At 41.5% G+C, this 13798-nt stretch overlaps 1 protein-coding gene across 1 annotated transcript; it reads left to right on the plus strand.

The window, feature by feature from the left end:
• The first annotated feature begins 8387 nt into the window (after window positions 1–8387).
• Window positions 8388–13090, plus strand: LOC146718801 (uncharacterized). The gene is made up of 2 exons (XM_085455783.1): window positions 8388–8594; window positions 10860–13090. The coding sequence occupies exon 2, from the start codon at window positions 10868–10870 to the stop codon at window positions 12524–12526; it is 1659 nt and encodes a 552-aa protein (XP_085311909.1). The 5' UTR covers window positions 8388–8594; window positions 10860–10867; the 3' UTR covers window positions 12527–13090.
• The last annotated feature ends 708 nt before the right edge of the window (window positions 13091–13798 follow it).

Below are 13798 nucleotides of genomic sequence, written 5' to 3' on the forward strand. Positions count from 1 at the left end.
TGCTTTACCCCGGCTCCTCGGAGAAGAGGACCCACGGCGCGGCTACCTGGGAGTCACTCACGCAGTCCGGCTGGCACATCTCCATCTGAACACCCCCGGTGTCGCGGCGCGGGCGTCTCAGATGGCCAACAGCCCTCGGTGGCACCTCCTCTCTCCACGCTGGTCCTCGGGGATTCCATCATCAGGAACGTGCGGATGAGGGGGGCGCTCACGCTGTCGTTCCCGGGAGCCACTGTTGTTGACATAGTGGACAGAATTCCCAACATTCTGGCATCCCACCCACAGGTTAACCGGCTCATCATCCACATCGGCACCAATGACATCCCCAAACAGCAATCTGAGCTGCTGAAGTTGGACTTCCTCGAACTCTTCAGCCTCCTTGGTCAGTTGCAGGTGAGTGCTTTTATCTCTGGGCCCACCCCCACCTGTGGCAGAGGGATAGGCCGTTTCAGCCGGCTGCTCAGTCTTAACACCTGGCTTTCCTCTGCCTGTATCTCCCACGGCGTGGGTTTTATTAACAACTTTGATGCCTTCTGGGAGAGGAGGCATCTTTTTGGGGCAGACGGGCTCCACCTCAACGCCTGGGGACGCCGTTTGCTGTCCGCCAATTTGGCATTTGGCGTACAGCACTCCCGCACATCGCCACTGTCTGCCACTGACTGATGTTCCCCTGGTCCCAGCTCCTATATTTGTTCCACTTTTAACAGTAATACACAAAACTCTGGACTAGGACCTTTCTCTCCCACAGTCAACACAATACCCGTCATAATCACAAACAGAGAGCAACAGAATTATCATAAATCCAGTAACTCCAAAAACATTAATAACCTCCGGCCTCTTCAAAAATATCAACATCCATCCAACTCTATTGTCAAAAATCCACCAGTCTCAATCAGTATGGCACTTTTAAATGTACGCTCTCTATCGAACAAGTCTTTTATTATCGATGATTTAATTTTAGATAATAAACTTGACTGTTTATTTTTAACTGAAACATGGCTGGGCTCGGATGCACCAGTTGTTCTCACTGAGGCCTCCCCACCAAATTTTAATTTCTCTTTTTCTATTAGAAGTGGTAAGAGAGGTGGTGGGACTGCATCTTTAGCCAACAACACACTCACCACCAAACAAATTTTATTTGATCATTTTACCACTTTTGAATTCCACGCTATTGTTTTCAGCAGCCCTCCAGTTTTATCTGTCACAGTTTATAGACCACCTAAAGACAGCGCTGCTTTTATCAAGGAATTCTCAGAATTTTTAACAAACATACATTCAAAATATAATATGATAATTTTAACCGGTGATTTTAACCTGCACATAGATAATCCTTCTGACCCTGCAACAAAAGAATTCTTAAACATTCTTCACTGTTTGGATTTTATCCAGCACGTCACGCAGCCGACTCACAACAGAGGACACACTCTGGACCTGGTCATCACCCATGGGCTGTCCACCAGCGTGTCCTCTGTTGTTGACTTGGCTGTCTCTGACCACTACTGTGTGTTTTTTAACATCACCGGTTTTATTCAGCGGAAGACCTCGGTGCGAACTGTGAGGAGGCGCTATCTAACCTCTGAAGTGGCTGCAAATTTTACCAGGGTTTTAGTCAAATGCCCCCCTGTAATTTTACCTGCACCCTGCGATTTGATTTTTAGTTATTTTAACAGCAAACTGAAGAAAAGCCTTGACTCCGTTGCTCCACTCACCACCAAAAAGATTAACGTAAAACATACATCACCCTGGAGAAACGAAGAAGTCAAAAAACTCAAAAGAAATTGCAGGGCAGCAGAAAGGAGATGGAGGAAAAATAAAAATAATATCAACCATCAAATATTTTCCGAGCAACTTAAAATGTACAATAATACATTAAGGAAGTCAAGAAATTCATACTTCGCCAAAATAATCAGTATTAACAAAAATAATCCCAAGGTCCTCTTTTCCACCATAGATCATTTATTTAACCCTGATTTTAACAGCTCCAAAAGAACCCCCACAGACTCGCTCTGTGAGCAGTTTGCAGACCACTTCAGGGGAAAGATCAGCGCCATCAGATCTGATATTTTATCTAATCGCGATATGATTGTAAACACATCTGAGGGCTCGATTGTACCTGAGGAGACACTGGACAGCTTTGTCCTGGTTAATGCTGAGAACTTTCAGAAGGTTTTCTCCACAGTGAGACCCACCACATGTCTTTTAGATCCAATTCCTTCTTCACTCTTTAAAACACTTTATGGATTTTTTGAGGCTGAGCTTTTATACATGATGAATTGCTCTCTTCAGTTGGGTGTCTTCCCTGCTGCCTTTAAAACGGCGGTGGTGAGGCCCCTTCTGAAGAAGAGCAATTTGGATTGTAATGATTTTAATAACTACAGACCTGTATCCAACTTACCATTTTTAAGTAAAGTCTTAGAAAAACTTGTTTTTACTCAGATTACTGATTTTCTCAATGATAGACAGATCCTGGAGATATTCCAGTCTGGATTTAGGGTGAACCACAGCACAGAGACTGCTCTCCTAAAGGTTTTAAATGATCTTAGATGTAACTGGGACGCCCAAAAGCTCTCAGTCCTGGTGCTACTGGATCTAAGCGCAGCCTTTGATACAGTAGACCACGCTATTATTTTAAACAGACTGAAACACATGGTAGGCCTCTCTGGTGCTGTACACAACTGGTTCACTTCCTATCTCTCTGACAGATCTTTTATGGTGAGTATGGATACATGCTCCTCTAAGATCCATAAAATGACATGTGGCGTGCCTCAAGGGTCGGTTCTAGGCCCTGTACTTTTTAATTTGTATATGTTGCCTCTCGGCAGTGTCATCAGGAGGCATGGAGTGAACTTCCACAGTTACGCTGATGACACGCAGCTGTACATCTCCGTGTCTCCTGATGACACCAGACCAATGGATGCCCTTTTTAACTGTATCTTGGATATAAGATCTTGGATGGCAGAAAACTTTTTACAGCTTAACCAGGACAAAACTGAAGTTTTAATTGTCGGTCCTGAGGCTCAGAGAGAGAAACTCTTGTCTAAATTAGAGGCATTTTCACTATGTCCTTCGCTACAAGTGAAAAACCTGGGTGTTATTTTTGACTCTGAGCTTGGTTTTATCCCACATGTTAAACATGTAACCAAAATTGGATTTTATCATCTAAAAAATATAGCCAGAGTCCGCCCTATTCTCTCTCGGGCCAACACGGAGATGCTGATGCATGCTTTTATTACCAGTCGCATTGATTACTGTAATGCCCTGCTCTCTGGTCTTCCTAAGAAGAATATTTCAACTTTACAACTCTTGCAAAACTCGGCAGCTCGTGTGCTGACGAAGACCAGAGGGCGGGCCCACATTACACCGGTTTTAGAATCGCTGCACTGGCTCCCCATGTGTTTCAGGATCGATTTTAAAGTTCTTTTATTGGTTTTTAAATGTCTTAATGGTCTTGGGCCTTCTTATCTCTCAGATCTGCTTTTACCATACGAACCCTCGCGGACCCTGAGGTCCTCTGGTACTGGCCTTTTGATTGTCCCTAAAGTCAGGACACATACTCACGGAGAGGCAGCTTTTCAGTGGTATGGTCCTCGTCTGTGGAACAGCCTGCCGGAGGAGCTCAGGGCCGCAGAGAACGTACATGTTTTTAAGAACAGGCTCAAGACCCACCTTTTTAATTTAGCTTTTACTTAGCGTTTATTTATTTTTTATGCTTATTTATTCTATCCTGTTATTCTATTATTAATTTAGGATTTACCTAATATTTCTTGATTTTATTCTTATTCATTTTTTAATCTTCTTACTCTATTTATATTTATATTGTATCCTGTTCTTATTTATTTGATCATTTTACCCTGTATACATCGTATTGCGTCATATCTCCAGTGTTTCCTCGGATGGCGCTCTCTGCACCGGGGCTGTTATTGACCGTGGCTGCTGGGTCTCTGGGGTCCTCTCAGCCTGGTTGGGGGGCTCCTTTGCCTCCCTCCTGCTGTGTGCCCAGCCCGGAGGCTGCGGTCTGTGACCGGCTCCCGGTGCAGACGGCTCTCTGTTATAATGTTTCCTCACTTGGCTCATGCGAGCCCAGCCCAATTTTTACTCTTTAAGTGTGCGCGTGTGTGTATGTGTGTGTGGTTGGGGGTGGGGGGATATATGTGTATTGAGAGTGTGGGGAGTGAGTTGGAGGGTGGGGTGGGCTGCTTTTAACTATGTAAAGCACTTTGTGCTACATTTTTTCTGTATGAAAAGTGCTTTATAAATAAAGATTGATTGATTGATTGATGTTGTGAAATTGTATTGTCATGTGTGCTTTCCATTCTGTTTCCTGTTTTATTTTGATAGTCTCTGTCCTATGTCAGTGTAGTCAGCTTTGCTTCCTTTGCTTCCTTTGTCTCGTTATGTTTCATGTTTTTCATGTTGTTTGTTTACTTCACCCACTTTAGGTTAATGTTAGTTTTGCTTCAGTTTGCCTTGCCCTTTGTTTGTACCCTTTTTACCAGCCTCATTAAACGGCTTGCTTTTTGTTAATACCCAAGTTTTGGTTCCACGTTCCTTTTGTGTCTGCATTTTGGGTCCTCTTTACAAATTCCTATAGTGTGCCGCCGCATACTGTGACATTTGTGTTACTGTATCACTCAAACTATACCCTTTACTTACAGGAAGAAAATTACCTGGGACAACGTTTAACCAGTAACAACAACACTGATGACATTTTCACTTGGCAGAGCACAACAACACACCTTTGAAAAAAAAAAAGCACAGTGTGAACATGTGCAGCACAGGTGTCACCTCACTTTGGTAAAAGAATCTAGTTCCTTATTGGCGAGACACTATAGGGTGTCATTATGTCTGTGTGCCACACCCTCTGCTCGATAGCTCTCATTACAAGGTGAACTTTCTCTCAGGTATGTTTGGAGAGTTTCAGGTTTTGAGAGTTGAAGTGCTCAACATACAAGGACACCTGACTATTCTGAAATGAACAAATATGTTTTTGTTTGTTTTACAGGTCAGAGTATTGACTGTTAATTTATGCATAGGAATGAAAATCTAATATAATGAAAACATGTCCAGAGTTTTCCCTCTCTTACTGAACTGTGGCTTTTTGCACTCTTGAGTGGAGAGCTATTGACCCGTATCATGTTGTAGCTTCCAAACACCTGTTTCTTTATTTCTCTGTGTTTCTTTCATTTTTTCAGTCTAGCTCAGCTGAAGCAGGAGTTGCAGACAGATGAGCTCTGGACATTAACACAGAAAGTCTGGGGGATTTTCCCATATGTCTTTGAGTCCTGGCTATGTGGAGTAGAGTGGTTGGCTGGGATGGTGGTTATTCTCCAGGGAGTGCATTCCAGAGCTTTTGCATCATGTGAAAGTCAGCCTTTGCTGCCCCTTTGTCACTGTTTAGCTTTGCTGCCAGGAGGAAAAACAAACAAGATTGATTTTATTTTTGTAAAGCTTGAAAGCACAACTTCGTCCTATTTGGAACAAGTATGGGACAGAAGCTATTTTCAACTGCTCCTGTATTCATAAGGGGTCACCACAGATAGCTCTGCGTGTTTTATTTGCCAGATTTTCTTTTTCTTTTTACAGCTGATGCCCTTCCTGACCAAACCCCAAAGAGATTTGTGTCTCCTCCCGGGATCAGTGGCAGGATATATTTTACAAATTGTTCTGTCATCTCTTTGAACAACTTGTAAAATACTCAAATGTCTGAGAAGATTGAGTACAGAAGATAGATTTGCTAGGTATATTTCTGACAGTCGCATATGTTTAATTTAATTTTATAAATCTGTTGAACGTCTATTGAATTTGTTATAAATTCTATTAAAATCTCATAAATGAGCAAATAGCTTTATAAATATCTGCATTAAATATTATTTTCATGCGCAACAATGTGTCTGTGGCTGCAGAGATGCTGCCTTGTGCTATCAGCTTTTATGCCAGGAGAGGGCGCTGTCTCCTCAATAATGTGGTCTGTCCTTTGAAAATCTACGTAAATCTATTTATTTAGAAAGCCGTTTCTGTATTGAATTAAAGGATTAAAATTGATTGATTGATTGATTGAATCTTTATTTTGAACATGTTGAAAAAGTATAAAAAAAATAGAATTAAAAGAGACAAATGAACAAAGCAAACAAAAGGAAAACGAGCAACCACAACTCCAAATAACGTCCATGTTCAAAAAGGAGCAGGAAGAAGCATAAGCTTATTTAATCCCACCCCTTTTCCACTATCTAGTATCAATAGACTACAGAAATACCTCCTTGTAATTACATTATATGTTATGTGTAATTTTTTTTTTTTTTTAATATATACACATATATGTTTCTATCTATCCATACCTACGTATATACACACATACGCACCTATACACATTTTCAATAACCCCATTAACACCTGAAGGATACACAACCTACAATTTTATATATATTTTATATATATATATATATATATATATATATATATATATATATATATATATATATATATATATATATATATATATATATGTATGTGTGTGTATGTATGTGTGTATATATGTATGTGTATATATATATATATATATATATATATATATATATATATATATATATATATATATATATATATATATATATATACATACACATATATATATATATACATACATACATACATACATATACATACACATATATATATATATATATACATACATACATACATACATATACATACACATACACATACATATATACCCATACCAACAAACCCGTGCATGCGCACACACATGAAAATATTAGACAAGAACACCCTATCAAATCTCTACCTTTTCCCTGTACCCTGTAAAAACCATATCCTTAAACCGCTTTTTAAACTGCGCCATGCTTGGACATTGCTTCATATCTTTACTTAGTCTGTTCCACAGCTTCACTCCACACACAGAGATGCAAAAACTTTTTAATGTTGTACGGATACGAGGATGTTTTAAATTTAATTCCCCCCTCAAATTGTATCCCCGTTCCCTTTTAGAAAACATTTTTAGAATATTGTCAGGAAGCAGGTTATTTATTGCTTTATATATAATTTGTGCTGTGAGAATAAAATAAGAGTAAAAGGGCAGAAAAACATATCTGGGATACATCACATGCATCACTGAATAAATGCTGACGGATTTTTGGATGTTGTGGCAATAGAAAAAGCCCATTGATACATGGGTTGATGCCACGTGCATGAATTAGTTTAAATGAAGGGAAATTCAGCCTCGGTATAGCCTAAACAGGACCTACTAACCCGCCTGGCTGCTTTTCAGATGATTTGTGATTAAATAGCAGTTTGGGGACTTTTGGATGATACAATCAACATGGCAGCCGCATTTCGCATATGAGTGGTAATCCCTTTCTTTCAGTTTCAGGGAAAGAAAAAGTAAAGATAAACGTGTTTGTCATAAAAAGAACAAATCAAGTTTTTCTACATGTAATTCCTACAGCACCAAAAGATGAGACTGTTTGGCCAAGCATGCTTAAGCAGTTTAATTAGATACAGTACTTTTTAAAACTGCTAATAGTGATTCAGTCCACAGCTTTTGATTGATGTTGTTTTAGAAAAATTAAACTTCATTCTTAAGCCCCAATTTCACCTGACACCTGCGTCAGCATACCAGCGTGTCAGTGGCTGACAACATGTTTATCTGAACGGGTCATTTGATGAATTTGTTAAAGTCAGTCACACCAGGCTTGTCCCATTAACACTTAGAAGAAAGATAGCTAACAGACTCAGTGCTTCAGTGTATATTACAAAGTGTGGAGTGGACTTCTCGTACTCTCTATGTCCCCACTTTATGGATGGATGGATTGGTGGATGGATTTAGCCCACAGTGACATACGTGAATAATCATGTATCAACATTGCAGCGCAACTCAAAAACACAGAGTTTTATAGATTCCTGACCGTGTAGCCCTAAAAGTTGTGCTTATTTCTGTGATGTGCAGTATAATTTGCTGACAAACTGGCAAAAGAAGAGCAGGGAGGATTCTTGCTGACAAAAAGACGGGGAAAAACATGAAAGAGTCCTTTTCCATGAAGTGTGTGTGAGTGTGTGTGTGTGTGTTGCGCTTAAGTGGTTTTACTGACACAAAGCTTTCTCATGCATAATTTATATTACACCCATACTTCTGTGAGGGGAGGTGGGCACTAACTTGATTTTTTAGAATTACTTTTTTGGCTGAGGAAAAGCAGAGGACACACGCACACTCACACACAGATGCAGTTTCTTAAAGTGTAATAAGCGATGGTCCGTTAATAATCATTCTTAACTTCCCAGATGGCTTTCTACAACAAATTCGCCAGAGTGGGTGTGCGAGGGAGGAGGGGTTAAAGACTGGGAGGGTGTAGATTGCAGACAGAGCGGTAGTGGGGTTGGCTGGATTGTGATATCGACAGATGTCTAGAAAATTGTGTGAGGGGCACTCGTCGGATAGTCTACAACACACGGACCCCAGGCTGCACCTCGGAGAGCAGGGGCGGAATCTGCAGCTGTCACTCCAAAAAGCCTTACCTCCATTACCACATCCAGCCACAGATTGCAAAAGAAGCCGAGCTGGTTACGCACTAGAAATACAGGTAAGTGTCGTCACAATGATTTTTTAAAAAAATGATTTCATTTTTTAAAATGTTTTATATTGAATTTCGAGCAGTGCGATGTTGTAAAAAAGAAAGAAAGAAAGGTCTTCCTACCTGTGATGAATCTAGTTTATCTGCTTTTATCATTCCCGCTGTGCTGCTTTTTTCTTTATTTTTATAGACTGCAGCTGAAAATGTGTTTAATAAAGGGAAGACTTTTTTTGTTCTCAGTTGTTGAATCAGCGTCTTCCAGGCAAGAAGCGCTTTTTAAAAAGTAGGCCAGGCGCTTGAAATCCTTCTGCCATTATAACGAAACCGCAGAACAAAGTTGTTAGTGTGGACGCAGTCAACACATTGTTGTAGAGAATTTCGTATTTTTTTGCACGCTTATGTGCGCGAGAGGCATTTTCAAAGCAGCTGGACACACAAAAAAAGAAGAAGGGCAGAGCAGCTGAGGGAAGCGGTGGGTGGGTGGGTGGCTTTGAAAAGGGGGGATGGATACCCCTCTATAGCTTTTATCCTTCAAATCTTCCAGCATAACGTTAAATCCACCTGGTTATAGCGACTAATTGAAGTCCGCACTAAAGTAGGTCCCGAGCCTGGGGTCGTCTTTTTTTCCCCTGTCAACTTTGTCCAAACCGTTACTTTTATCGGGATGTAACGCCTAGCGAGGAATCACAGTCCTTTGTTACCGGCCGGCACATGCTGCCGGTTACATGCACGCCTCCTTTATCTTCCCGGTGTTTTAGCGTGAAGAATTTTATCTACTTTTTGACCAACTGGAAAATCGGCTTTACACAGTAATAAACTGTTACATTGGATTATTTCAGTGGTCTGAAATATGAAGTCTTCCCACATTATAAAATTTTGCTTTGTCTGACTGGGAGGCCCCGTGACACTGGGAACATGAATGGGCGAATTAAAAATAAATAAATAAATAAATATCCTCACGAACACGATCAGGCACATAATACAAGTAAGATAGAAGCGAGTGGAATAGAATTAAAAAAAAAATGCACTTTTTATTTTTTATTTTTTGTTGTTTTAATTGGAAGGTTTATAGAATCCAAATTGCTATATTGGGTTGGCTCTCCGGTATGTGTCGCATCCTGTCATTAATGCCCTCCTGCAGCACTATGGACAGTTCCACTATGGTTGTTCGTACCTGTGCCAACATGCTTCACTGCAGATGAAAACTCCAGCATGTGGCAGTTTTGCAGGGAAAAAAAAATCAATCAATCAAACAAACAAGAACGCTGAACAGTATTTCTGCCTTATTAAATGAAAATGTTCCATGTAAAAAAAAAATCTGTCTGTATCTTTAGTGGGAATCAGGGTGTTTAAGTACTCCACTCTTATGAATAATTTAGGCCTGTATTCAGAAAGTCTGCAAGGTTCGCTGAAAACCAATTGCAGGGATGAAACTGAGCTCCCAGTTTTGCTTTAAGGAACTTATGTGGCAATCATTACACTTCACTTCCTCCACAGTCAAAGCATGATCACACGGACGTACGTGTCTGTAACATATTTTCTGTACTGGCAGAATGACAGTTGTGGTTTGTGCTGAAAATCCACATTTTTCAGCTAGTTTAGATGAATGGATATAACTGCAAACTCTGGGTGATCGCTTCCTGCATGCTGGGAAACTTATGACGCTACTGAGGGAGAAATAGTTGTGCATCTACATCATAGATGTTCAACTCAGACTTGTGGGTTCACTTGGCGCTGATCCTCACCACGCATTCCTTAAAGGGTAGTGGGTCTGCTTGGTTGCCTGATCTCACTGAGGTTCCCATGCGCTGACATTGGTTTTCCAGACAAATTGCAAATGGCAGACATCATTTCCTAATTGAACTTCTGGTTTACTTTAACATAAGACACTTCTTTACTGAAATGAAAGCGCTTCTTCATTTAGTTCTCCTTATATTCCCTCTAGTCATTTAAATGTAATTTCATTAAATTTAGAACATTATAGAACATTATATGCTTCTATTAGATCTAAGAAAAGCTTCAAAACTATGGCATTTCTGCTTTCCGTGTATTTAGTCTAGACATACTAGATTATTTTCATCCATTTAGTGGAATGTTTTAGTTTGTATGGTTTCCTTGTGTGTGCAAGGACTTTTGATCCACAACCCAGGGATGGGGTCACATCTGGGGTACTGGGAACATGAACATATATTAGACTCCCCCTGAACATGAACTTAACATTTACGACTAAATAAAAAGGCCAAAAACCAATCAATTTCTTATTTTTTCCTCTAGGAAACATCATGGGAGGCAAGCTGAGCAAAAAAAGAAAAGGATATGATGTGAGCGATCCAAAAGACAAGAAGGATGAATCCCCTGCAACAGTTGCAAGTGCAGACAACTCTGCTAAAGGGGAAGGTGGAGCCCCGCCTACAGGAGAAGAGACAACAGCAGAGGCAGGCAACGTAGAAGACGAAAAGGCTGTGACAGCAGAGGCAGCGGTACCTCAAGAGTCCGAAGCACCTGAAACATCTGAGAAGGAACCAGCAGCACAATCAGATCCCCCAGCTGTGGAAGAACCAGTAGCATCCACTGTTAAGGAACCAGTTGCAGCAGCAGCGCCAGAGGATGTAGCTCCAGTTGTAGAGGAACCAGTCGTGGCAGCAGATGAAGCCGCTACAGTAGCAAAAGAACCAGCTGCGGGAGCGGATAAAGCAGCTCCAGTTGTAGAAGAACCAGTTGTGGCAGTGGAGGAAGTAGCTCCAGTGAAAGAAGAACCAAGTGCAGAATCAAAGGGGCCAGCTCCAGAAAAAGAAGAAGCAACTGTAGTATTGGAACAAAGTGCAGCAGTACAAGAGCAAGCTCCAGAAGACCTTGCAGTGGCTGCTGTAGCAGAGAAACCTTCTGCCCCAACATCAGAAGAATCTGTGCCAGTCGAAGCTGAACCCAAGTCTGAAGAGGTCCATGAAGAAGAACCTGTTGCAGTCGCTGAATCTGTGTCAGAGGCCACCAAAGAGCCAGAGCCCATCCCAGAGACTGAGCCTGAAGCTACTGTGGAGGAGACCGTGGTCTCTGCAGCTGTCCCTGAGCCTGAACTGGTGGCTGAGCCAGCAGCTGAACCAGTGCTAGAGTCAGCCACAGAACCAGAGGAAGAGCCCAAGCAAGAGCCAGAGCAAGCAGCAGAGCCAGAGGCGGAGCCAGAGAAAGAAGAAGAGCCTGAGCAAGTACTGGAGCCAGAACTAAAACAGGAACCAGAGCCAGAGATTGTGGAGACAACAGAACCTGAGCCTGAAACAGAACAAGCCCCAGAGGCAGAGCTGGAACAAACATCACAGCCAGGACCTGAGCAAGAGGCTGAGGCTTTGAAAGCTGCAACAGAGGATCAAGTGGAAGAAACTGAAGCTGAGCCGGCTGTAGCCACTTCTGACGTGAGTGAAGTGGCGACTGTGGGAGGAGACTCTTCTGATGTCACGGAGGCTACTGCAGAGGATACCCTCACTGATCAAGCTGCAAAAGAGGAATCTTTTACACCAGAAGCTCCCAGCACTGAGGTGCCAGATGAGCTCAAGGAAGCAGAACTTGTATCTGAGGTTGTCATCGCCTCTGCGTGCGAAGCTGCTGTCGAATCTGAAAAGGCAGCTGAGCCCTCCGTGGAAGCAGTGCCTCAAGCAGAGCCGGAGGTGGAAAAGAAGTTGGAAAATGGAGATTTAAAGAGCCCCTCTGTTACCGAGGATGCAATTCCATCTGTGAATGGGGAGTGTAGAGATCCTGACACTGCCATGGCCACACAGGCAGAGGAATGTGTTAATGGGGGTGAAATGCCAGAGGAGATCCCTATCAAGGAGCCGAGTGACCTTGAACTGAAAAAGGACTTGAACCTGAGTGGGGATGGTCCAGAATTTCCTGATGCAGTCTCAGACATGGTGGATGGCCTGAGCACTGAGGTCACTCAAGAAGCTTAAAAGCAGGAAGCATCATTCAAATCAAGTATAATCCCCCCCGTGGTGCAAGAAAGCCGTCGAGGTATCACAAACACAGCTATGCTTTCTGAAATGCTGTAATCACTGCAATCTCTTTAGTGGCAACTCAGGCAAAAAGGATGCTTTCTCTTGAGTAACCAAAAACGAAGCCCAACCACTTGAGGATAGAGGGACACAGGGAGATATTTATAGTGAGATGGAAGTGCCGTGAAGAGACTGAAGTTTGGAATTCGAGTACTGAAAGGCAGTGAAGCTGGACAGCTTGGCAAAAAAAAAAAAAAAATACTGGACAGCAAAAACGACATTGTTCAGTAAAATAAAGGAATGTGTCTGTGTGTGTGAGGCCGATGAATATTACAAAGTGGCTTAATGGAAAATCTGTCATTATTAGTATATTATTTGATTTTAGAAACTCAAATATCCTTTCTATTACTATATGCAAAGACGTGATGTGTTTTGGCCTTTTATAGTAATGGTACCTGTAAGGATTGTTTAATTAAAACCAATTGTTCAGAATAGAGAATAAAAAGAGACTGTTTTAGTCTACAGTGATCTTCTTTTTCTTTCAAACGTTCTCTCAGCATCAAACGCATCTGAGGCCTTGGGTTACTAATATTAATAGTACTTTAAGCTGTGACTCAGATCATCCGTCATTCTTCTTTCTTTTACTTTAAAAAAAAGAGAGTTAGATAACAAATATTACGCTTGTGGATACGAGCCCATTTGGTTTGTGTGTCACAAAATCTACTTCGAATTCAATTCAAAGACTTTTTATGAATCATTTGCCTCAAATGGAAATGTTCTAGACATCCATTACATAATTTCATGCATTTTTTTTTTAAAAACATTCACTCTGGCCTGGTGGAAATGTTGTAATTTGCAGCTGATTTCTAAATTTCTTTTAGGGTTGAGCAAGGCACTGACCCAACCAGCTCTATAAAAATCTATACTTGAATTGTAGTTTTGCTGCATTTGCAAGAGCGGCAGAGCATCAATATTTACACAACATCAAAAGGGTCCGTTTATTTAGGCTCCGCCTCTACAGGTCAGTGGGTTAGAGCTCAGTCGATTATTTATGTCCACACAGGGCAATGTCCTTTAGGTCACTAGCTGGTGGAATATTTTCAGTTATTGTATGCAACCGGCACGTCACAACTGAGCAAATAAAATGATATCACCGCACACGGTCTATCTTCTGAGTTAACTGTTGCCTCTATCTCTCTGATGTCACCATGGCTTTTGCTGAGGCCATAC

Source organism: Copadichromis virginalis, linkage group LG1, assembly GCF_057382275.1.
Source record: "Copadichromis virginalis isolate Kocher_CV1m ecotype Utaka linkage group LG1, C_Virginalis_male_GT1.1, whole genome shotgun sequence".
Classification (NCBI taxonomy): Eukaryota; Metazoa; Chordata; class Actinopteri; order Cichliformes; family Cichlidae; genus Copadichromis; species Copadichromis virginalis.

Coding starts and splice junctions, on each gene's coding strand:
- LOC146718801 (XM_085455783.1), top strand. CDS start 10,868: ATGGGAGGCAAGCTGAGCAAAAAAAGAAAAGGATATGATGTGAGCGAT.